The sequence below is a fragment of the Neovison vison genome, chromosome X, assembly GCF_020171115.1.
Source record: "Neovison vison isolate M4711 chromosome X, ASM_NN_V1, whole genome shotgun sequence".
In the NCBI taxonomy this organism is placed as follows: Eukaryota; Metazoa; Chordata; class Mammalia; order Carnivora; family Mustelidae; genus Neogale; species Neogale vison.
This window is the reverse complement of record NC_058105.1, coordinates 20,851,645-20,877,516: the sequence shown is the minus strand read 5'-3', so window position 1 is coordinate 20,877,516 and position 25,872 is coordinate 20,851,645. Positions and strand designations below refer to the sequence as shown.

The window sequence follows — 25,872 nt, the reverse complement described above, 5'->3', positions numbered from 1 at the left end:
GGTCTCCTACTGTATGTGTTAGTCTGCAACTTGCTTTTTAAAAAAAATTCAGTAGTGTGTCTTGGAGAGCTACCCATGTCACTACAGAAAGATCTCGCTCATTGATCATCTCGCTCATTCTTAATTCCTAATTTTGTTGGTAATTTCCTTTTCTAAAGTGGGTGTATCAGGTGGTGATTACATTCTGTTTTCTTCCCCTTCATTATCCTTGATGTGCCATTAAGGGTTATGATCATGATAACCCACTGAGGAAAGATTTTAAATTTTATTTAGTAACCACCCCATATTTTGGTTTCTTGGGGATGCTATAATTAGAGGCTTTAAAAAACACATTATATATATGTTTTTTATTTATTTATTTGACAGACAGAGATCTACAAGTAGGCAGAGAGGCAGGGAGAGAGAGAGAGGAGGAAGCAGGCTCCCCACTGAGCAGAGAGGCCGATGCGGGGCTCAGTCCCAGGACCCTGGGATCATGACCCAAGCTGAAGGCAGAGGCTTTAACCCACTGAGCCACCCAGGCGCCCCAAAACACATTATATTTTTACCACCACTGTCATCAGTGACTGTTAACAAAGGAACAAAGTGCTCAATGGCCAGTTAACTTTAGAAGACTTGCTGTTGGCTGGCTGAGATTAGGCTGAGATTGGGTTTTCACCCTGGTACTTGGTAATGGGATCTGTTGCATTAGTTCTGACTTTGGTGGACATAGAAATTGCATAGAGAGCTTTTAAAAACTGCAGTAGGCCAAGGCATCTGTATTTTTAAGACCTACCTGGGACGCCTGGGTGGCTCAGTTGGTTAAGCAGCTGCCTTCGGCTCAGGTCATGATCCCAGCGTCCTGGGATCGAGTCCCACATCGGGCTCCTTGCTCGGCAGGGAGCCTGCTTCTCCCTCTGCCTCTGCCTGCCTCTCTGTCTGCCTGTGCTTGCTCTCTCTCCCTCTCTCTCTGACAAATAAATAAATAAAATCTTTAAAAAAAAAAAAAAAGACCTACCTGAATTAATCCTGTTGTGTAGCTGGTATTTTGGAAAGGGTCTTGGCAGTAGTGGTCCCTATACAACTTCTGGTATTAACTGTGGCAGGGAGCAACGTAGTTGATCTTTTTGTATCTCGATCTATTCAACGATCAGAAGAATAATACTTGCTTGGGTAGCTTTGCAGATTATTGTGAAAAGATGAGACATGTAAAATACCTAAAAAACAAGCTGCAAAGTTTTATAAAAATATTTTAAAAGTAAAAAATTTCTCCTAACCTAACACTGTAGTGTGGACTCTGGTGACAGTAGTGATTGCCTGCTCCTCAGTTTTCTAAGTGTTATGGTTTAGATACATAAAACCTTCCCAGTCTTTGAGATATTTGGCTCAGCTTTGATGCTCTTATTTTCCACATTTGATTTATAACTTCTTCTACATGCATCAGTCCTTTTTTCTTTTTGATGTTGAATTTGTGAAGTTTCCTATTCTAAAAAGAAACTGGGACTTCAATAAGTTAAAATGCTATGTTAATTATGTTCATTTTTGGCATTGATTTGTATGAAGTTTTAATAGTGAAAAAAAACCCACAACTATATCAGGAAGCCTGAATGTGCTGTGGGAGATGTTTTTTGATCTATTGAAATGATTTGTTTGTCCATTGTCATGCTTTTATTCTAATCTAGGGCATTTTGTATTGGCTCTTTTCTAAAATGGCCACGGGTTCTATTTACTGACATGCCTTTGTCATTATATAATCTGTGTGTTGACGTTATGATTCTTGGCATTGTGCATAGCAGCTAATATAATTAAATGGTTTAATCATTTTTTCTGCTGTTTTAATGCTTTGTGAACATTATTAGAAACAGTACTTAGGTATATTTTGACACTTATTTTGTGCAATGCAAGAAATAATTTCTACCACAATTGTCACATTTCCCCCACCACCAAGTAACAGTGGAGCAAGAAAATGTTCTTCCCAAACATTACTGCCAAGCTTTTTAGTACAGAGGTTTGACTTTCCCAGGAAGTTAACCAATTAACCATACCTTTACCATAAAGTGGGTATGCTATAATGCTTACTTTAATTTATATTTGTTTTAGTGACTTTTTTTAAAAAGATTTTATTTATTTATTTGACAGAAAGAAATCACAAGTAGATGGAGAGGCAGGAAGAGAGAGAGAGAGGGAAGCAGGCTCCCTGCTGAGCAGAGAGCCTGATGCGGGACTCGATCCCAGGACCCTGAGATCATGACCTGAGCCGAAGGCAGAGGCTTAACCCACTGAGCCACCCAGGCGCCCTTTAGTGACATTTTTAAAAAAGACTCATAGAGATTCCAGCTGAGAGCACACAAGACTAAAATAAGATCTGTTTTCTTTGAGGTAAAAATTGTGGATGGAGCGATATTTCAGAAAGTGTTTGAGGACGTTGTTTGCACCACAGTTTATTTTAAATGATTGCTGTAACAACCCATTTTAAATTATTAGGTAATCTCAAGGGAAGATGAGCTAGGAGCATGTAAGACTGAAAAGAGGGTTTGTTTTCTTTCAGGTGAAGGTTGTGGATGAACGGAGGTATCGGAAAGTGTTTGAAGATATTGTACGGATTATGGACAGGATGGAAAATGACTTCCTTCCTTCCTTAGAACTCAGCAGGAGGGAGGTAAGCAAAAATACATGGCTTCCCTATCTACTGCCCATTGTGGTTAGTCTGGGGGAAACCATGTTTGGTAGAGGAGGCAGCACAGCAAAGTGGTGAAAACCGTGTGTGCTAGAGTCAAACTGCCTCCAGTGATTCAAGCACTGTCATTTAGAGGCACTTGTGTAACTCTCTGAGAGCCACAGTTTTCTTTTTTGGTTGAAGGGGTAGTTGTGAGGATTACACGAGTTAAGATGTGTGAAGCTCTTAAAACGGCTCCTGGCATGAAGTACGCCCTCAGATGTTAGCTGCTCTTATTTAATATTTCAGAGTTGCTGGTAAACTCATATGTCAGGAACCAGGGCTTACTTGGTCATGGGATGGGTCCTGACCCCAGGTTGGGTTACCCTCTTAGGTTCTCAGGAACCATTAGAGTAGCCTAGAGAAGTAGCAAGAGCTGCGTCATTCCTCCTCTGCTGGTGTGAATACTACAGGAAATGAGAGCGCATCATGTCCAGCTGGCTCAGCTGGTGAATGCATACAGCAGTTGCACACCTGGTTAATAATTACTTTATTCTTGATTCATATTCTCTATGGAATAATCCAACTGACATACTCCCCCTACTAGTGATGCATGTTTGTGTCTGTCTGTTATTCCCCAGTTTGTGTTTGAGAATGTGAAGTTTCGGCAACTACAAAAGGAGAAGTTCCAGATCAGCAACAATGGACAGGTTCCCTGCCATTTTTCTTTCATCCCTAAACTTAATGACAGCCAGTACTGCAAGCCATGGCTTCGGGCTGAACCTTTTGAGGGCTACTTGGAGCCAAGTGAGTTGTCCCTTTCCCATTGTCTCTGCTTGCAATGTACCATCTCCCCATGACTCCCATACCTCCCTTTGTTTAACTTCTTGTTTTCTAACCACTTGTCTCTTACCTTCACTGTCATTATACTGGGGACACCTCTTTTGTGTGTCCAGTGTCTCCTCCATCACTTGGTGATTTTTTAGAGGACACTACTTCTGTTGGTTCTCATCTCCCTTTTGCTCTTCCATCAGAAGTTTCTGTTACCATGTGTCATTTCTTTAATTTCAGATGAGACCGTGGACATTTCCCTTGATGTGTATGTCAGCAAAGACTCTGTGACCATCCTGAATTCAGGGGAAGATAAGATTGAAGATATTCTAGTCCTGCACCTGGATCGAGGCAAAGATTACTTCTTGACCATTAGTGGAAATTACCTCCCAAGTTGTTTTGGTACATCCTTAGAGGCTTTGTGCCGAATGAAAAGACCAATCCGAGAAGTTCCCGTCACCAAACTCATAGACTTGGTAAGAAACATTCTAAGAACGTGGAACCTCCTCTAGATGTAATTTTCATAATACTTAAAGGATATCCTCATTGTCTCTGTGCTTTCTCTTTGGTCGGGGTTGGGGGAATTGTCAGGTGATAAATAAGAGCAAGAATGTCACTTTACTCTGGCACTACTTGCATTAGATTAAGCCTAAAAGGAAAGCAAAGAGAGCAGTCAGTAATTGGCTCTCGTCAGGAATATAATGTGTAATACTAAGTTCACTGAATTAGATTAAAGGCTCCCTTCTCAAAGATCTAATGCTTATTTGTTACGCTCTTCCTACTCTAAGTCACTCTTGTATACATTAGCATGTATGCAAGATACAGTAAGTGGGAGCAGCAGTATTATCCTCATTAAACACATGAGAAAGCCGAGGCACAAAGACAAGAACTTGCCCAAAGTGGAATAAGTTAGTGACAAGTCTGTCCCCCAGACTTTTTGATTCCTAGTCTAGTAACTCCTCACTGTATCATCATATCTAATCCCAAACTTGGCTGCGTGTTGCAGCCCAGACCTATAAGTGAAACTTCAGAGTACCTGCCTCAGAATCCCGCAGGGGTCCTTGAACAAGTACACATTCTCTCCCCACCCCCACTCACCTCCGGCAATAGAATCACAGTCACAGAGCGCAGGGCTTAGGAACCTGCATTTTATCAGCATTCTGGATGATTATAATGTGCCCTGGAGTTTGCGCGTGTTTATTGGAACACACTTAACAAAGGGAAGGAGTAGGATTTCCCCTCCCTGATTCCAAGCTCTAGTATCAGTTTCCTTACGGAAGAAACGCTTATCTTCAGTAACATAAACTGATTTAGTAACAGGTTCATCCTATTAAAAACTTTTCTTCTAAATGGAAATATTCCTGCACCTTTCAGAGTGCAGACCTCTTTGGGCTATAAAAGCATATTTTTGGTCTTTTACCGAAGGAAATGAGGTGATGTGACAGCCATACTTTATCATTTCTATTAGTAATCATGTTGATCCTTTCAGCCTCGCCAGAGCAGTGATTTTATCATCTAGCAAGGAGGGCCAGACCGGCAGGCAGGCTGCTGGCTTGTCTGAGTGTGATCTCTTCTGTTGCCATAGAATTGTTTTAGCTATGACTCAGATGGTAGATTAAAACACTTGAGTCCGGTCCCAGCATTCTTTCTTGGAATTATACTTGTTTCCCTAGAGCCTTCATGACTGGGTGTATTACCTCTGAGAGAGAACCATTTTCTTCAGAAATTCACATCCTTACACTCTGTTATTTCTTACAATACTTGTTTTCTCTTTTACCACTATATTCTGTCTTTCAAATTTAGTATTTCACCATGTAGGATATATTCCAAATGAAGTTTCTCCTTTTTTCCCTACCTCCTTCCCTCCATCCCAAACACCATTTCCCAGCTTTCTTTTTCCCAACTTTTAATTATGAAAGTGACAAATATGCAGAAAAATGGAAAGAACAATACAGTGAACACTCACGTTCCTTATAGATATAGATCTGTATTTTTTCTTTTCTGCTGTACCATTTGAAATGAAGTAGTGATGTGTCACTTAACTGGTGAACACGTTAGCCTGCCTCTTAAGAAAAAAGACAATTTCTTTATAAACACAATACCATTATTATGCCTAAGAAAACTAGCCACTCCACGCCTGGGTGCTCAGTGGGTTAGGCAGCTGCCTTCGGCTCAGGTCATGATCTCAGGGTCCTGGGATCGAGTCCCGCATAGGGCTCTCTGCTCAGCAGGGAGCTTGCTTCCTTCTCTATCTCTCTGCCTGCCTCTCCGTCTACTTGTGATTTCTCTCTGTCAAATAAATAAATAAAATCTTAAAAAAAAAAAAGAAAGAAAACTAGCCACTCCACATTTCAGAATTCAATTTCAGAATTTTTTGGTAGCTTTTGAAGCCAGAATCTCATCTGGGTTCATATAATACCTTTGGTGACGTCTCTGCAGTCTCTTTTATTTTTTTAAAGATTTATTTATTTGAGAGAGCGAGAGCATGCACGAGTGGGGTAGGCAGGGGCAGAGGGAGAAGCAGACTCCCAGCTAAGCAGGGAACCCAACAGAGGCCTCCATCCCAGGACCCCCAGATCATGACCTAAGCTGAAGGCAGATTGGTTTTTTTAAGATTTTATTTATTTATTTGACAGAGAGAGATCACAAGTAGGCAGAGAGGCAGGCAGAGACAGAGAGAGGGGGAAGCAGGCTCCCCACTGACCAGAGAGCCTGCTGCGGTCTTGATCCCAGGACCCTGGGATCATGACCTGAGCCGAAGGCAGAGGCTTTAACCCACTGAGCCACCCAGGTGCCCCAGATTGTTTATTTGTTTGTTTTTTGTTTTTTTAAAATATTTATTTATTTGACACAGAGAGAGTAAGACAGCGAAAAAGGGAACACAAGCAGTGGTGCTGTTGGGGGGACGGGGAGCAGGTTTCCCACTGAGCAGGAAGCCCGACCTGGGAGCATGACCTGAGCGTAAGGCCGACACTTAACAGCTGAGCCACCCAGGCGCCCCTGCAGTCTCTTTTAGAGTAAAATAGTTCTCCCCTTTTGTTTCTTTAATGACATTGACTTTTTTAGAGTCCAGGACAGTTGCCCAGTCAAGGATCCACCATTTCCTAAATTTGTCTGTTTCCTCTTGGTAACTGTTTAAATTTAATCCTTTCATACTCTCTCCTTTCACTTCATTTCCTATAATCCGGAAACTAGTTTGATTTTTGGTCCAAGTTGGCAGTGGCATTATGATACCCTTTATTGTAATTGTCCTGTTTTAAACAGAATGACTGGAAGGAGACTCAACCACGTGAAAATGTTTTATTTTGTTTAAAATGTTATCAGGTAATTCATTGTTTGACCATGAATAAGAAGTAGCCAGAATCTTTAGTGGAGCTAATGGGTCTGTAGGAAGCCCTTTTCCTGCACAAATAATTCAAGGTTTAAAAAAATAGAACCCTGTTAATTTTTTCATTATGAAATTTTGAGTTCTTATTAAATTGTATGTGCGTGGTCCCTGTTTATTCTTTTAATTTTGTAGAATACAGGGTTCCTTTTTAAAAGCTTTTATTTATTTATTTATTTATTTATTTGCGGGGGAGGGGCGGACACAAAGGAGAGAGAGAGAAGCCAACTCCCTGCTGAGCAGAAACCCGATGTGGGACTTGATCCCAGGACTCTGGGATCATGCATGACCTGAACTGAAAGCAGAATATAGGGTTCTGATTTCTTTGCACAGCCTGTCACATTTCAGTATTATTAAATTCTTATATCTCATTGATGATAAAGTTGTCCATATTAGTGTAGGGCAATAAACAATATCTGTACCCCATTTGTAATATCTTCCCACTTTGTTTTGACTTGATTTTGACCTTCTGCAATGCTTTCTTATGTTTGTTCACATTTGTCCCAAGACCCAGAATGAGATTTGAGATCCTGTGAGATGATGCTATTAATAATGATACCTATTATCCTCTATTATATTATTTACTTTGAAATTTTGGTGAAACCAGAAATGAGTTCAGTGCCTACGTCGACTTTCCATGTACTATTTCAGAAAGATTGTTGTGCCACACCCTCTTCCTGCCAAATGTAGAGTGAAATAACTGGCACAAGTCCTTTTCATTCTTCTTGCCCTTCTCAATGACAGTGACTTTGCCACTACTAGCATAGTTGGAATTAGCACAAATGGCAAACAGAGGAGAATTTATTTGTAATTTTCTTGATTCTTTTCCAGAATAAAGATAGATTTTTTTTTCTGATTTATTAGCTAGCATATTAACTAGCTTGGAGTAATCAATATTTATTCATTACACATTGAATACAAAGTATTATGGAGTTTATGCGGGGACTGTAATTTAGTGGTGATGAAAGTTTGCTTATGTATACAGTATGGCTAAATTCTAAATCGAAGTTAATAGGGAATTTGGTTAAAGGTAATCTAAACATTAACTACCTTTACTAGCTGATGTCCAATGTGTTTGGTAAATCAGTATTTTGAAAAGGCATTTAGAATGAGAGTTGTGGAGCTTATAATTTGTATTAATGGAGTCCTGTGCCTGGGGCGCCTGGGTGGCTCAGTGGATTAGAGCCTCTGCCTTTGGCTCAGGTCATGATCCCAGGGTCCCGGGATTGAGCCCTGCATCGGGCTCTCTGCTCGTCGAGGAGCCTGCTTCCCTTCCTCTCTCTCTGCCTCCTCTCTGCCTACTTGTGTCTACTACTACTGTCTGTCCAATGGATTTTTGTGCCGTTTACTCAAGCCTTATATGCTATAAAAGCTTATTGATTGACCAGCTAATTTCTATGAAGATCAATGTCAGAACCAGCCTATTTTGGCTTTTTGAAAATTTGATTTATGTAGCATTAACATAACTAGGAACAAATTCAGCACATAAGAATAAAGTGTACTAGAAAAGTGATTTGGGGTTCATCATAGATGTATTTTGAGTCAAGTCCAAGTACTAAAGAAATATGTATTAACGTATTGGGTGAGCAGGTTCTTCCAGGTATAAGGGACATGATGAATAAACGTTAGAAGGTGAAAACAAAAAGACCATATATGAAAAATAGTAAGATTTCCCTGGGAAGAGTGAGGATTAAAGAAAAGAATATGTGAGGCTATTAGGGTGATTTTTTTTTTAAGATTTTATTTTATTTATTTGAGAGAGAGAGACAGTGAGAGAGAGCACGAGCGAGGAGAAGGTCAGAGAGCGAAGCAGACTCCCCTATGGAGCTGGGAGCCTGATGTGGGACTCGATCCCGGGACTCCAGGATCACGCCCTGAGCTGAAGGCAGTCGTCCAACCAACTGCGCCACCCAGGCGTCCCTATTAGGGTGATTTGAGAGCAGGGGATAGAGTCTCAAAGTCAACAGATGAGTTTGTGCTGGAGGCACAGGGCATCTACAACTATCAGAAGCCTTTTATGAGTAGCATGAGGTAATAAGTTGACATATTTTGAGGAATCGTCTGGTGTTGCTTATAGATTGGACTAATGGAGAGACCAGGTTTGAACTTACCAGATCTGGTTAAAGGTGTTGCTGGTAGATACAGAGATAAGAAAGGTTGAAGGATGGGTGGACAGACTATATTTGCTTGGGGACATGTTTATTTGGAGAACTGTATCAAAGTTTGAAATAACAAGAATAACATCTTGGTAATTAATTTGTCCCTAGTGATCTTTTCACTAGGTATTTATTTCATCTTACTGATCCAAACACTCATTTCTTATCCTGTTAGGTATATGGTTTGTGTTACTTCTCTTTATAGGAACTGATCCTTTCTAGAACTTTGATATCCATTCACTTTTCTGCTTTTTATTTTTAAATTTGAATCTGCCTCTAAGTGACTCTTTTACATTATTTTAACTGCATTTACTACTGGCAAAATTCCTCTCTGGGTGAATGTTGGAGTGAATAATGATTTGCAATGCATTTGTAGCATGCCATGGTTGCCCCACTGGGGAATCCTGAATTAGGTTCCTTTTTTAAATGTGAGCAACACACAGCCTTTTGCAGAGAGTGGGCAGGTGAGTTGAACCAAGTGATTATCAGCAACCTTAGGACTACCTTAGGAGTGTGCTGTTTATGAGTGGAGGCTAAATGGTGTTTCTATTTTCAGAATCAAGCCTAGTGTTAAGATAAATGTTATTTACATCCACTATATGCCTATAGCCAGAGAAGTAAATTCTCAGTGTAAATGTGCTGCTTTACCACCAGTATCTAATCAAAGTCCTTTTGATTCTTCTCTCAGAATTTTCTCTTTAATCCATTCATTTAAAAAATATATTATTTTCTCATTGTTAAAGTGTTTATTTCTTTTTGACCGACCTTGATAGCCTTTTAAGAATTCCCTTTTCCTTGGGACATCCAGGTTGCTCTGTTGGTTGAGCGGCTGCCTTCATCTTGATGCCGGGGTCCTGGGATCTAGTCCTGCATTGGGCTCCTTGCTCAGCAGGAGCCTGCTTCTTCCTCTGCCTGCTGCTCCCCCTGCTTGTGTGTTCTCTCTCACTCTGTCTTTAAAAAATAACAACAAAACCAATTCCCTTTGCCTCTATCACTACCCTTTCATTTTTCCTATTCAGGGCTGCCAGACTGATCTTCCTGTAATATAACTTTGGGGCCTATGACTTCCTTAAAGGTAGTCAGCAGCTTGCTTATGCCTGCTAAATATCCATATTGCTTTACCTGTCATTCAAGTTCCCCCAAAGTCTGACTTCAGCGTTGCTTTTCATATTTATTTCCCACTACTTTTCTGAGCATCCCCCCATGCTTCCTGCAGAACAGATGACCGACTTTTCCCTACTTTTACCTTGGGATTTACCTTCTCTAAACCTGTGTTTGTCTTTGCCTCTTCCACTTGTAGTGTCCCAACCCCATCTGCACTCTTTAAAACCCTATGAATCTTAAGGGCTAGTTAGGTCCCATCTCCATTGTAAAAAGTCCCCTGATCGCCCCATCTGAAAGCCATCTCCTTCCTTTGAACCCTTGTTTTGTTTGTTTTTCCTATTAACTGTTTATTGAGAACCCATATTTGTGAATTATAACAATATCAGGCTATAAATTCTGGGACTTCTTACCCCAACTCAATTGCAAATCCAAGTCAGGGACCATATCATTTTCTTCTGTATAGCCTCATTTTTCATCCTCCCCCGCCCCCACCAACACTCCCCAAAGACATGCATTGCACTAGTAGATGGTCACTGCTTGAAGAAAACCTCTTTGAGGGCCTGAATTAACAGGTTAGTGTATGAAAACTGCCTAGTTCTCATCATGTCATGTGGCATGTATTCAGGGGAGGAAAAATAGAGAAGTCTATTAGGCAGGTTTTACAATTTCTTTTTTTTTTTTTTACAATTTATTTATTTTCAGAAAAACAGTATTCATTATTTTTTCACCACACCCAGTGCTCCATGCAATCCATGCCTTCTATAATACCCACCACCTGGTACCCCAACCTCCCACCCCCCCGCCACTTCAAACCCCTCAGATTGTTTTTCAGAGTCCGTAGTCTCTCATGGTTCACCTCCCCTTCCAATTTACCCCAACTCCCTTCTCCTCTCTAACTCCCCTTGTCCTCCATGCTATTTGTCATGCTCCACAAATAAGTGAAACCATATGATAATTGACTCTCTCTGCTTGACTTATTTCACTCAGCATAATCTCTTCCAGTCCCATCCATGTTGCTACAAAAGTTGGGTATTCATCCTTTCTGATGGAGGCATAATACTCCATAGTGTATATGGACCACATCTTCCTTATCCATTCGTCCGTTGAAGGGCATCTTGGTTCTTTCCATAGTTTGGCGACCATGGCCATTGCTGCTATAAACATTGGGGTACAGGTTTTACAATTTCTTAATAAATAGTCTTAAATTTTTTAAAAAGGTTGTTCTCCAAAATTGTGTTAAATTGGATATTTGGCACTCAGAATTTAACTTTTAAATTAAAAAATATTGTAATTACAATACTATAAATATCATATTTTATGAAGCAATATTACTCTGATTATTTTTATCTCATATGTGGTATTTAGAAGTATAGGTAAGCCTACAAGAGCCTGTTTTATTTTTTTTCCTTTTATGTGTCTAGTTTTTTTTTCTTTATTCTTCCCATCTTTTTAAAAATTTTTTATTTTTTTATAAGCATATAATACATTTTTATCCCCCGGGGTACAGGTATGTGAATCACCAGGTTTACACACTTCACAGCACTCACCATACAAGAGCCTGTTTAATTCATAATGTATCTAATAATACTAAAATATCTACCCACCATATCTATAACAGTCATTTGGGGGAAATGCACTTAACATTGCTATTTGGAACAGGGAACACATACTCTGCCACCTCCAGCCTCCTGCACATCTTTCATAGTAAGATCAGGACGTCTCCTTTTACTGTCAGACCTGAGAAATGTGTTTTATACTCGGGTTCTTGGTGGCCTATGACAGAATTGGGAGGATTCCAGTTGGCAGTGGCTGGGAAGTGCTCATACACTGCACTACCACTGCCTTACCATGCCTGATTTTAGGCTGCCTCCTTGACCCTACAAAGGAGATATTGTTTTCTCTGCTTTGGAGATGAGGAAACTGAGGCTTTACAAAGTTGAGTAACTTGCCTAATGTCTGTACAAAATTAATTGGGGGCAGAACAAAGATTTGAACCCAGGACGGTCTCCCTCCAGTGCCAGTGCTCTCTCCGCTAACCATGGGGCTTTGTTTCTCACTGTCTTTTTCACAGCTTTCCCCTGCCTCTCTGGCTAGGAAGCAGCCAAATTGTACTTTCTGAGTTGTGTAGGAGACTGTGGTGGTAATGATTATAGAGTCCATCAGACCTGAGTTCTGATCCTGATACTGCCACTTAATACCTAGTAGTATGACCTTGGGCAATAATTGAACCTCTCAGAGCCTCAGCCTACTCATCTATAAAATGGAAATAATACCTACTTTGCACACTGTGCAGACTAAATGACGCTGTACAGGAGCACGTTAGGCAGTGCCCACTAAATGGTGGCAGTAGTTATTGCTGTAGTGCTGGTTACTGGATTGTAATAAGAGCACAAAAGACAGAGACCATTAAAAAGGTGCCTTCTTCCCTTTCCTTTGCTGCTTTTTCGTCTTATACATTATAAGAAAACATGATAGGGGTTAATGATGGGTCTTCTGGTCCACAAAGTCTGAAATGAAATAAGTTTACAATTCAGATGGGCCTCCATATTTGGGGATTCTCGGGTCCTTTGAAGAGGGGAGTAGGTCCGGCGCTAGGGAAGAGTGTGGAATACTGCTTAGGGGACCAACGAAGGTGAGAGGAATGGCAGTAGAGAGGAGAGCAGCCGATTGTGTCCCTCTGAATGGCCACTGTTGGACTCGCATTCGTCCTTCGTGTAGCATTAGGATGAGGTAAGAAGCTGCACTGTGTAGCAGCAGGGCCTGGCTCCAAGCAGCATGTGGAAAGGAGCCACCACTGGGCATTTGGCCAGGTCAGCTGGCAGCTGCCAAGGGACACAAAAGTCTAGGACTGCACATGTATGTTTCTTGAGTGATAATCTCAATAAACTGCATGAAAATTTAATATGTATAATACAGAACTTTTACATATGAGAACATGTTCCATTTTCAACAATAATGATTTATTTGAAAAATTTACAGCTGTTTAAAGCGTATGTATCTAGTAAGCTAGTGAGTTCTAATACTGATCTGTTTCTAATTCTGTAAATTAATTCAAATAATTTTCTCTGTCAATGACTTTCTTTTCCTGCTCTGCTCTCAGGAAGAAGACAGCTTCCTAGAAAAGGTAATGCAATCCATTGGTGGTTATGTGTTTCCTGTGCTTGATTCAACAGTTAACTGTTGTCCCTAGAATTTGCCCTTAGTCTTTCCCATTTCAGAGTCTTCTGGCTCCATGAGAATCCACCAAAGTCCTACCAGCTGTCTTTAAGTGTGTCTGAAGCATAGAAAAGACTTTTGTTGCACTGGTAACCATTGACACCCAGTACATAAAAGTAATAGGACTCAAATTCCAGATTTGTATGTTTAAAATGAGAAGTAACAAAAGAGCTGCCTTGATATATCTGAAAGTTCATGAGGTGGAGGAGGGCACTGCTTTAGCTGTCCTCCATTTCCAATGATAGTAAAACCAGAATTGGATTTCTGTTGCATTAAGAATGGTTTGGAGTTAGTGACAATAATGGTTAATTACTAAAAGAATACATAGGTATATGGTTAAGAAACAGCACAGAATCCTCAAGCTGCACGAGATCATAAGGGATCATCTGGTCTAGCGCTCTGCCTTCAGATGGGTAAGGTGTTTTCTCCATTCTAATAGACAAGACAACCAAGGCCCAGGAAGATTGAAACACTCACTGAAGTCCTACTGTTCCTGACATCAGGGGCATGTTCCTGACATGTGGGGTAGAGGGGACTGGAACCCAGGTCTCCTGAATACCTAGTGAAGGAAGCTAGTAAAGCAGTCGTACAGTGCTGGGCCACCTCCCGTGTTCAGGCTGGAGGGTGTCTGGCTCCATACGGTCTATCGGGTAGAGAAACATGGGCTTGAAAAACATTCTTAAAGCGCTGTCACATAGTATCTAATGCGATATCCCCATTTGATGGAGTTTAATGCATTTTGATAATGGGGATGGTGTACTGTTTTCTGCCTTAGTTTTTAACACTATGGTTTCAAACTGTGGGCTTATGAGGCACCACATGTGTCTCATTGAAAGAAAACAAAGTGTGCCTGATTTCCCTTTGAAAATTAGAATTCAGGACAATTTGTGGACTTTTGAGAAAGTATTGTTTCTTGTGCATGATCTTTCTCTAGACTTTAGAGACACAAATATGACATTTTTTATTATCACACGAGTTTGAAAATGCATAGTGAATGATGTATATAACCTACTGACATTTTATTAACCTTTTTAAATTGCTAAGGATTGAGGCAGTTCTGCTTTCCAGCCCTTCCTTGTTAATAGCAGGCCATAATGTCTTTTCATCTCAGACAGTGAGATGAAATTGCCTTGTATTGCCTTAATGCCTTAGTACAAGAAAAGCGTCAGTTGGATGTCGAATTTTTTAAAAAGTACATGAATCAGTGCTGAATAACTTATATGTGGTAAGTTTGGAGGCATCTGCTAAATCTGTACATGTGTTACATTTGGTTCAGAAAATGAGCAGAGCGCATTATGGACAGTGCTTTGGTTCAGACACCATGTGTCTGCCTGGATTTGATACTAGCAACCGGAAAGAAGTTAGTGGATGAGCCACTGGTAGAAATTCTGGCAGCTACATGGAACATGAATATCAAGTGATAGAATCCCAGGGAAAAAAAGAAAGGAAGCAAAATGAATGTGCAGAAATTAGATTTTAAACTGCAGCGGACTGTCATGCTCTTTTCTGTTCCTCATTCTCTTAGAAAGGTACAGCAGCTTTAAAAGGTCACCAGTGCTTATTGAAGAACATAATGTTAAGCAAAGCCCTCATCTCTGCTCTAGTATACACAGTCTCTTGAAGTAGTGAAACACTTCTTTTTTTTCCCATAAGGCAGCGTGGTTGGGGGTTGGGGATAGAATGTACAGAGTTTCCTAAACTTGAAAGTACACAATATATAGCCTTACGCCAGAGCTGGAGAAAGGGGGAGAAGATCCAAAAAAAATGGTCACCATTTTCTCCACTAGGATTTTTCTGAAGGCTGCTTTCATATGACTTTTAATCTGTCACAGACACTTTTTAATGTAATTTCTATTTGACTATATAAACATAAGATAATTGAGTTTATTTCCCCAGCCATTTACAAGTTCAGATTTAGTTGTCACTTTTGGGTTTTTCTCTTAGATTCCTTCAGGAGAATCTAAGAAAGTAGAAGGATACGTGAAAAAGGTCACAGACCTGAGAAATCTCTGCTGAGTTTTTAATAAAAAGAATAACTTCTGGACTCAGACCCTGAACTGTTCACAGTATTTCTGGCTCTCAGTGTGCTGTATTTGGTTTACTATTTTTGGATCTTAAGGGTTATGAGTTTTAGTGCCTTAAGATTAGACCTTCCATTGAGCCTGAAATATTCATGAATGTAGGTGTAATGTGGAGAATTGTCTTTAATTTCTGAGGACCAGAGAGCCTCATTTAAATCAGCAATGAAAACTGTAATATTTGTGCTAAGACCTGAGAGAATCGTAGGTTAAAAGTCAACAAAAACTTGCCGTCTCTGAGGACTGTATAGGCTGCCATGCTGGAACGGTCCCTAGGTCTCGGGCAGCCTGCGCACTCTGCTGTGCCGGTACTGCGGTAGCGCTCGTTCTTTGGGTCACCCCTGAGAGGGTTTACAGTACACAGTGCACCCAGTGCCCATGTGATGAACATAATAAACCCAACTGGAATGTTTCACTGTTAAGCATCTAGAAGAGGAAGGAAATCCTTTAACTGTGGGAATCTGTATCAAGTGCCTTCTGACCAGGGGTGTCCCCAGGAAGCAAAAAACCGAAAAATCTTAAGAAGATCACATTGTACCCACATAAGCGGAATATGAAAGAGATTAAGTTACACAAGTTTTTACTGAGACCTCTTTGAATCTCCTTTTTCATCTATTAGGAGAAATCCGTTCTGCAGATGGTTCCCTTGGATGAAGGTGCCAGCGAGAGACCCCTTCAGGTCCCCAAAGAGATCTGGCTTCTGGTAGATCACTTATTCAAATACGCCTGTCACCAGGTAAGTGACTATGGGCCTGCCCTGCAACTTTGGAAGGTGTGTGGATCTGGTAGGAAATGATAATACCTCATGTCGGAATAGGGCTTGTAACTTTTCCAAGCTATATTCACAGAGCAGCGCTATTGGGTCATCTAGGCAGATGGAAGTATCCTTATTTACAGATATGAGACTTGAAGCCTGCAAACTAAGTGATTCAACTAAGACCACAGCTAAGTGTAATGGTGGAGCCAGGCCCAAACCAAGCACGCCTGTCTACTGGCTACACAAACTTTTCCCTGGACCGCTGTGTACCTCAGTCTGTAAGACCTGCTTCCAATCTCACATAGGCATTGCAGATTTTAAAGTCCAAAGCAAACTTCAAGCCCATTTCTTTAATTTGGTTTTCTTTTCTTAATCCTATCTAAAATGCTAGCTACCTCCAACCCAACCCCCCAGATAGAGAAATTTCTTGGGACTAAATTGAAGGAAAATGTTTTCTTACCTACTGAAGAGTAATACAACTCAAAGGCAAGGCTTGGTATGGGCATGCCATTTACCCCTGCCCTAGCATTCCCTAGTCTTAGTATCTGAATGTGGTTCAGCTCTTTGGACTCTGCCTTCCACTTGTCAGGAAGCTAGAAGTGGGGACACCTCATCTCCCACTCTAGGCATCTAGTCCTCTTCCATCTCAAGTACAAGCTAAAACCTTTGAAGATCATTTGCTCGTTTGAAACAAAATTTCATGTGGATTATGCAGATGATAAGTGGAAAAGATGCCATTATCACACCTCTACTCCTAGTCAGGAGTGTGCATATTACCCTTCCATCTGCATCCTGCCACTCTCTTGATCCCTGGGTGGTCTTCAGAAACTTGGGGCCGATTATCTTGCCTTGTTCCATTCATTGTGACCTCTCTGGTAGGAGGACCTGTTCCAAACCCCTGGAATGCAGGAGGAGTTACAGCAGATCATTGATTGTCTGGATACTAGCATTCCCGAGACAATCCGTATCCTTTTTGACAAAGGCTTAGGAAGCAGGATGAAGAATTTGTGACCAAACTCTCCTTCCCACCTGCATTTGAGTTTTGTGTTTCCATCTTTACTTTCTTTGTAACTGCCTTTTACTATAAGGTAATCATCGATTCTGCAGTTGTTTTTCAGTTCCTTTCAGGAAATTTTGACTTCTCTCTTGTCTCAGACTCTTACTGAAAGGAATCAAGGGGTAGGTGACAATGACTTTTAATAAACATGGAACATAGGACCCACAGCACTGGTACTGTTCTGCTTCAGGCCCTTGATCACTCCTGCCACCACATGTGTTGTCACTAGGACATGGAAGAGGATGGGAAACATTGGTGACTAGTTTCAAGGACTGATCCAGTGTGAATGTCATTCTGCACGCCATATTCCCCTGACTCAAGTTGAGCCAAACCTCCCAAGAGTCTTTGGTCAGTTCTGTAACAACTCACCGGCAGCATACCCACCTGCATCAAATCCCAATTAGGATCAGTGTGCCCTAAATAATAGGAAGGAAACGTCCCTGAGGGAGCTGGAGGAAGAAAGCAAATCAGGTCTCTGTGTGGACTTTTTCCTGGAGCCCCTTTCCCTTGACTTAAGTTTATCCAGCTGGCAGTAATCACTCCGTGGCTGAAGCACTGCTCATTTTCCTGGAAGCCCTGCCAGAGCCTGTCATCTGTTATGAGCTTTATCAGCGATGCCTTGACTCTGCTCAGGATCCCCAGAACTGCCGACAGGTGAGTTTTACTGCTCTGAGGATATATCTGGGGCAAGTGCCCCCATAGAGAAATCAATTTTTAGATATGGTAGGATGGGTTTGAATCTGTCACTCATGGTAGGACACCAACATTGAGAGTTGGAACTCTTAAATTTTAGGTTGTGTTATTTCCTGTTATATTTGCCATACTTTTCTAGTTGGCTTATTGAGTGGGTCAGATACTTCTACTCTGGCATTGGATTGGTGAAGCTGATCATACGTGGAATTCTGGCTGACGTTACCAGGAAGGATCTGTGACATTTGTGAGCCTTTCTCCTTTTTGTCTTCATGGTGTTGTTGTTTTTTTTTTTTAAGATTTTATTCATTTATTTGAGAGGGTACAAGCGAGGGGGCGGAGCAGAGGGAGAGAGAGAAGCAGACTCCCTGCTGAGTGGTAAGCCTGCCATGGGGCTTGATCCCAAGACCCTGAGATCTTGACCTGAGCTGAAGGCATACATGTAACCAGCTGAGCTACCCCGGAGCCCCCATGGTGGTTTTTTTTTTTTCTTTTAAGATTCTGTTTTTAGGGACACCTAAAAGGCTCAGTTGGTTAAATGCCTGCCTTCAGCTCAGTCATGATCCCAGGGTCCTGGGATCAAGTCCTGTATCAGGCTCCCTGTTCAGCAGGGAGCCGGCTTCTCCCTCTGCCTGCTGCTCTCCCTGCTTGTGTTCCCTCTCTCTCTCTGACAAATACATGAATAAAATATTTTCTTTAAGATTTTTTTAAAGTAATGTCTACATCCAGTGTGGGGCTCGAACGCACAACCCCAAGATCAAGAGTCTTATGCTCCACTGACTGAGCCAGCCAGGTGCCCCTTCTTGGTGTTTATTTTCAATCTTGAAGTAATTTTTTTTAATTTTTTATTTATTTATTTGACAGACAGAGATCACAAGTAGGCAGAGAGGCAGGCAGAGAGAGGAGGAAGCAGGCTCCCCGCTGAGCAGAGAGCCCGATGCGGGGCTCGATCCCAGGACCCTGGGATCATTGAAATAATTTTTTAAAGATTTTTTAAAAAGATTTTATTCATTTATGTGACAGACAGAGACTACAAGTAGGCAGAGAGGCAGGTAGAGAGAGAGAGAGGAGGAAGCAGGCTCCCCACTGAGCAGAGAGCCCAACACAGGGCTCAATCCCAGGACCCTGGAATTATGGCCTGAGCCGAAGACAGAGGCTTTAACCCACTGAGCCACCCAAGCACCCCTTTTAAAAATATTTTTATTTATTTATTTATTTGAGAGAGAGAGATCACAAGCAGGCAGAGAGGCAGGCAGAGGGTAGGGGGAAGCAGGCTCCCCGTTGAGCAGAGAGCCCAATGTGGGGCTCGATCCCAGGACCCTGAAATCATGATCTGAGCCAAAGGCAGAGGGTTAACCCACTGAGCCATCCAGGTGCCCCTCAATTTTGAAATAATTTTGATGTACAGTGGCTGAGAATACCATTCAATTAGACCAGCGAATATTAAGAGGAGCTTCCATCCATGCTAAATGACATTACAGAGGGGCACCTGGGTGGCTCAGTCAGTTGGGCGTCTACCTTCGGCTCAGGTCATGGTCCCAGGGTCCTGGGATCAAGCCCCGCATCGGGCTCCTTGCTCAGCAGGGAGCCTGCTTCTCCCTTTCCCTCTGCCTGCCTGTCTGCCACTCCCCCTGCTTGTGCTCTGTCTCTCACTATCTCTCTCTGTGTGTCAAATAAATAAATAAAGTCTTTAAAAAAAATAAATGGCATTACAGAGAAAACCATTGAGCTTGGCAGATGCCGTGGCTACTTGTCTGAGGAAAAGACCAGATTAATACCAACCTGCTTGTGAGGTGGTGGATATGTGTGAATGTGTGATGACCAGATCACACATGTGACTGTGGCCTGGTCATTGAGTGTACAGAGACCAAACAGTATGACCATTCTGACTTGGACGTTTTCATTTGGCAGGTACTCTGGTAGTCATGAGGAAATAAAAGAGAGTTGTGACAAATGAATGGGATCCTGTATTGCCTGGATTATAAACTACTGTGGCAGCTAAAAGCTCTTCTTACTCCTTTCTTTCACTTGTTCTCCTCACTGTCCGCCCTCCTCTTTTTAAAAACAGGTGATTTCCCAGCTTCCAAGATGCCATAGAAATGTTTTCCATTACTTGATGGCATTCCTTCGAGAACTCTTAAAATTCTCTAAATACAACAACGTCAGCGAAAACATGATCGGTAAGAGTACTTCATGAGGATAGCAGCAGGAGCAGGAGGGTGGGCTGGTTGGGAAAGCGTTCACATCCGGGCACATGGCCCACTGCCCTCACCCCCTGGTCCCCCAGTTCCCTGAGGCTTTGCTTAGGTTGTGTCTAACAAAGCTTTTCCCCCTTTCCTTTCTCTCACCCTCCAGCCACTCTCTTCACCAGTCTTCTCCTAAGGCCTCCACCCAATCTTATGGCAAGACAGACTCCAAGTGACCGTCAACGAGCTATCCAGTTCCTTCTGGGGTTTCTTGAAAGCGATGAAGACTAATAAGCCTTTTCCTCTTAGTACTCTCTGAGATTCTAGAGGTGGAAGATTTGGGGCACCAAGTATTTCAGAATGATTTGAAAAGTCATGCCACAGGAAGGGTCTGTTGCAGAATTTTAAGCCTGTTGGCATGAAAAGGTTGTTTCTAGTGCAAGAGGAAGAGAGTTGCCTAATCTCTCCCTTACCATATCCTACACAGCAAAATACTTTTAGACTTATATTGCCAAGCCAAAGGTACCATATTTTGGTGTTTTTGTGTTCTCTCTTTATAAGGCAAAGAGATCTGTATTTACACTCCTTTACCTGGGGATGTGTTTTGCCCTCCTGCCCAGCTATCATGATTGTCCTTAGCGCCCTAGGCCTAGATTCTGAGATGTTCCCGTTCTAGGTCTACAAGCACTACGTGCTGTAGCTCAGACTCGTTTGCAGTCCTTTGTCTAAAGCACTTTTGCCTGACCCCCTCCCATATCACCCCTATGCACTCCACTCCACTAGTTCTATTACGTCAAAGGAAGTCTGAGTGAAGCTAGTGACTCCTCGAATGTCACCAACAATGAATTAACCATCTACGTGTGGTTGTGACATGCATTTGTGCATTTCTACTACAGTGGCATCTATATGTCTATAACATTGGCCTTTTCATGGATCTGCACTGAGTGGAACCATATTCTCTTGTCCCAGACCACATTTCCTAGCAGAAGTTTAGGGACTACTAGAGATGACATCCCATTGATGTGAGAGAATCACAGTCAGAGTGGAAGCACTTTGAGCATTTCAGAAGTGAAAATATTTGTGTTTGACAGATCCTGCTTTCTACCATCCCTTTCTGTTCTTAATCAGATTTTACATGAGAACTAATACTGGTTATCTGGGGGACCCATTCCTCACTTAGAAATCCACCTCCAGAGCAATGCTTGCATCACAGTCAAAAAGGCAGTCTGGACCTCAGGTGGGCCTCTCTGGCGATACTGCTCCTTCCCCCAGCAGGGTATGGTGAATAATCCTTAGAACCCCTCTCTGGTTTCCTGAAATACCGGGGGTCAGCTGTTGCTCCCTCCCTCACCAGGGTTGGCTCTGGGCTCTATGACCAGCTCCCCATGGCTTCTTACCCAGTGTTACATAAAAGAGACTGTGCAGTGAGCCCAATGAAGCCCCTTTCTCTCCCACCCAAGACAACCCTCTGAGCTTTTCGTTTACTCAAGCTCTTGGGGCAGCATTTTTTCTTAAATTATTCTGTGATGATTGGCACACCAGCTACCAGCCACTGACTGCAGAACTGCCCGATTCAGTTGGCTTCTTCCTGGATGTCTTTCATTAAAACCACCCTGAATCAGCTCATTCTTGACTGTTAACATTAAAGCCAAGGAGCCTAATGTATGGGCTCTGTGTCTGGTCTTGGGCACTGACTCTAGACTCTTTTAGCACACTGAAGGAGAGAGCCAGGGGAAACACCACTGCTGAATGCTTCTTCAGTTCCCCCCATCTTCGTAAGTTGAGTTCTGTAGGGGAAGAAAAGATATGTATCCTGTGATATACTGGTTAAACCCTTTCCTGATTTGGAGTTAGGAAACTAGGAGTCAAGTTCCTGGTGCCAAATAGCTGCAGATCTGATAGGTCAGAATTTCATTAATGGAAGATTGTGAGCAGAATGTTTTTGTCATCTCCACTAGGCCAGAAAGTGATCATAGGAGAGGCAGATTGTAGAAGCTGGGGCAAGGTCGTAACACAAAGACAGGGAAATGCCTGTCCTGGGCACATTGTCTAGTATATTGCCAACCTCGGATCTTTGGGTCATCAAGGATATGGTTGGTGGGGACCGTTTACAGCATCCTAGCTCTTTGTTCATGAGGCAAACACACGAAATTTGTTTACCGCCTCTGTGTTTTTCCAGCTCTGGCCCTGGGATGTATACAGCATTAAGGGTTTGAGACAATCTCTAGGCAGGGGAGACAGAAATAGGGTAGGTGTAAGAAATCTGCTCCCCTACTGTGCCTACTCCAGCAGCCAACCTCTAATTCCTAAGTAACTCTAATGCGCTATTTATTTCATAGCTCTTCTGAAGTAAGGAGTTCAGATCCAGCTGGTAGAGAAGAACTCTGCATCTGTATTGTTTTAGGGAAGAAATGGTTCGAACCCACATGGTGACATTGCATTAGTTTCCCTTTCACTGTTTTCTGATTCTTACTCTGTAATTCTTATATTTCCCAGAAATGTCTTGGTCACTAAGCAAAGCTGCTAGTGGTATTCTGTATTTTGTGTCATCTTTTTTTTTTATTATAATTTATTGCAAATTTTTTTCTGAATAAATATATGTTGTGTGAAAAATCAGTATGATCTTGGTAAGAAGAACTGAGGAGGGAGGCTTAGGTCACTGGGTCCCACTTGACTGTGGTCCTCACAGCTATGACTCTTCTGTCATTTCCTTACAGGGAAATACAAGAAATCTCAGTATATTTGACCTTGGATGGGAGAAGCAGCCACGTATTTTCAGAGGCTAAGAAAGAAGTCACAGTGCTTCTAGAGGCCAGCCCAGGATCTTATCTTAACCCTGGGGATTCAGGCAACAAAATAACACTGTTAGGAAAAAAAGACGTTGATTCTTTATGCATGTAAATGTCACCCTGGGTCAGATTCATGATCATCCCACCCCCAGAAATCCAACAAACCCGAACATACATATTTTGGGAGAAACCAATGTCCTTGCCAATATAGCCTCAGCAGTTTAGACATTCCCTACTAAGAGCCTGTTTTCACAGGATTCATTTTGCAACTTTGAAAATCAGTTTTGAACCTTTATTACCTCTTGGGGGGACAAAGTCCATAAATTTAGTTCTTTGGGGGGGGGCTCTAATCTGAACATTTAAGAGGAGACCCCTAATTTGAGCATGGTGCCTTTTATTCCCCTGCCGATCTCCATTCTGGTTCTCTTCCCTTTCAGACCAAAGAGGCCTCAGCTGGAGCTTTCTTTGCAACCAGGGCCCTCTTCCAGTTCCGTCTGACTATGAGCTTGACCCTGATGAATGTGCTGATTCAGTGTTGTCATAAACAGTTTTTTTAGCCCCACCCAAAGCCTTGGCAGAGGAAGGTGTTTCCTTTTGAGAGAGATTTCTCCCCAGCGGACAGAGACGACGGACATCCAGCAATTTTTACACAGCAGCTGGCAATGTGGGCAGAGCAGCCTCAGTGATGACCTTTCCAGAGGTGACAGACTGCAACCCTGGCTGCTGTTACAGGAGAACCACTGGGTCTTTCAGACCACCGGGCACGTGGCTCTTGGTGTAGCCTAATAATTAACAGCTACACACAGCCGGAGTGGGATCACCAAGCATTAGGGAGAGAACCTTAGTGATCTAACTCAATCTCATTGTTCCCACAGGCAGACTCAGGCTTAGAAGGGACAAGGAGGGACTCAAGGTCACTTAGGTTAGTGACAGCATGCCAAAGTGGGAAAAAAGAGTTTAAACTTTGGTGTTAGACCTAATTCTTTCTTCCAACTTTTTATTACAAAATCTTTCAAACATACAGAAAAGTCAAAAGGATACAGTGAACACTCTATACCCTTAACTCACCACCTGTTAACATTTTGCCACCATTCATATCAGAGAGGTTTGATCTTCGCTCTGGATTCTGCCACTTCCTCCCTGTGTGTGACCCTAGACTGGCTAGCCTGTAGTTTCCTGGCTATAAAATGGAACAGGCCTAGCACTTGTTTTTTTTTTAATTTTTATTTTTTAAAAAAAATTTTATTTATTTATTTGACAGAGAGATCACAAGTAGACAGGCAGGCAGAGAGAAGGGAGAAGCCGGCCCCCTGCCGAGCAGAGTGCCCGATATGGGGCTCCATCCCAGGACCCTGAGATCATGACCTGAGCTGAAGGCAGAGGCTTAACCCACTGAAGCACCCAGGTGTCCCCCCAGCACTTGTTTTGATGACTTAACTACATCTCCTCAATTCCCTCTTCAAAACTCCTTAGTGAGTTTCCAGTGCATTTAGAAGAAACTCCAAACTTCCCATGGCCTACCAGGCCCTGCATTATTAAGTGAAAAAGAAACGACGTGGCAGGCCCAGTATGCAGTGGGTGCTGTGTAGCTCTTAGCCTCTGCCCTGCGCCGCTTAGCTCTCCCCTGTATTTCACTGACTGTCTTGCAACTTCCAAAGGCTTTCTGTCTTTTCACTTGACATTAATCCTGTCAACTAGATACAGACCTTATGCTCAGCCTGCTCCACTGCCCTCCCCCTCCACCACAGACACACCACAGTGCCACGGTCTATACTCCCATATTTCAGCCTTCTCCTGCACGTTTGGGAAGTAGGGCTGAGTTGTAAATTAAAGGACACATAACGAGCGGCCATCACTAGTATGTGACACCTGACTGTTGTTGAGCCTCAGAAACCACACCTGCAGTCTGCCCATCCGCCCAGGCACCTCCTTTTGCTTTTTCCTATCCTGCTCCACCCTGCCCTCGGTGCCTGGTTCCTGGCCCTTCTTTCTCTGCTTTGTAGATAAATGCCCCCTCCAGTTTCCACTTTTGCTGCTCCTACCTGAATTGATTCTTACCCAGCCGATGCTACTTAACCTTCTCCCTTGTCTGTCCTGTGGGAGCTACTCCCATCCCCCAGCATCCCAGGTAGACAGGAGGGGCTTGCCTTTTCTTCAATCACACTTTGAAGCCGTGGTTTTGTGCCTTTCGCTTCCCCATCTTCAGTACAGATGAGCGGTTCTCAACCCTGGCTACTCACTAGAGTCATCTAGAGCATGTTTCTCCAAGTGCAGGCCCCAAATGAGTATTACATGGAAACTGGTCTAAATCAGTGTTTCTTAACCCTGGGCACATAACCCAGGGTTTTAAAAAATACCAGTGCCTACACCCTATCTTAGAATGTTTGAATGCTCACCCGTAACATTCCCCTGCCCCCAACACTATACTCTGACACTGTCCTTTCACTCCTCCCAGTTAGCTAAGCTCTTTGCCACCTCAGGGCCTTTGCATGTGCTGCTTTCCTCTATCCAGAAACCACCTTTCTTGTGCACTTAAGAATAGCTAAGCTTCCTTGGGACACATGGGTGGCTCAGTTGGTGAAGCCTCTGGCTTCGGCTCAGGTCATGACCCCAGGGTCCTGGGATTGAGCCCCGCATTGGGCTCCTTGCTCAGTGGGAAGCCTTCTCTCTCTGCCACTCGGCCTGCTTGTGCGCATGATCTCTCTCTATTTGACAAAGAAATAAATTTATAAAAAGGGTTTTTTAGGGAAAAAGGGCTCATGCTTACCGAAGACTGACTTGAACTGAGCCCAAGAACCCCCCCCCCAAAAAGAAACCCAAAAAACAGAGTAGCTCGGCTTCCAACTTCGCCAAGCCTAACAAAGTCATCACCACCCCCAGCACCTCCATTTCTGGGCTTCCTGGCATAGCTGTAGGTCTACATATATCATTTGTTCCACAGTCTTCCTCTTCCTCTCTTGAGGACCCTTCATAGACTTGCGCCTCAGG

General features: G+C 42.6%; 1 protein-coding gene across 3 annotated transcripts in view; it reads left to right on the top strand.

Annotated features, from left to right (window-relative positions):
* The window catches only part of OCRL (OCRL inositol polyphosphate-5-phosphatase), a 56,412-nt gene extending 32,308 nt beyond the window's left edge, over window positions 1-24,104 (top strand). For all 3 annotated transcript variants that reach the window (XM_044234419.1, XM_044234420.1, XM_044234418.1), the window contains exons 16-24: window positions 2,528-2,638; window positions 3,277-3,442; window positions 3,707-3,942; window positions 13,212-13,235; window positions 16,025-16,141; window positions 17,042-17,126; window positions 17,746-17,873; window positions 19,978-20,089; window positions 20,265-24,104. In XM_044234419.1, the coding sequence (XP_044090354.1) occupies window positions 2,528-2,638; window positions 3,277-3,442; window positions 3,707-3,942; window positions 13,212-13,235; window positions 16,025-16,141; window positions 17,042-17,126; window positions 17,746-17,873; window positions 19,978-20,089; window positions 20,265-20,386 (1,101 nt within the window). In that variant the 3' untranslated portion in view covers window positions 20,387-24,104. The remainder of the gene's footprint in view (window positions 1-2,527; window positions 2,639-3,276; window positions 3,443-3,706; window positions 3,943-13,211; window positions 13,236-16,024; window positions 16,142-17,041; window positions 17,127-17,745; window positions 17,874-19,977; window positions 20,090-20,264) is intronic.
* Window positions 24,105-25,872: the final 1,768 nt, after the last annotated feature.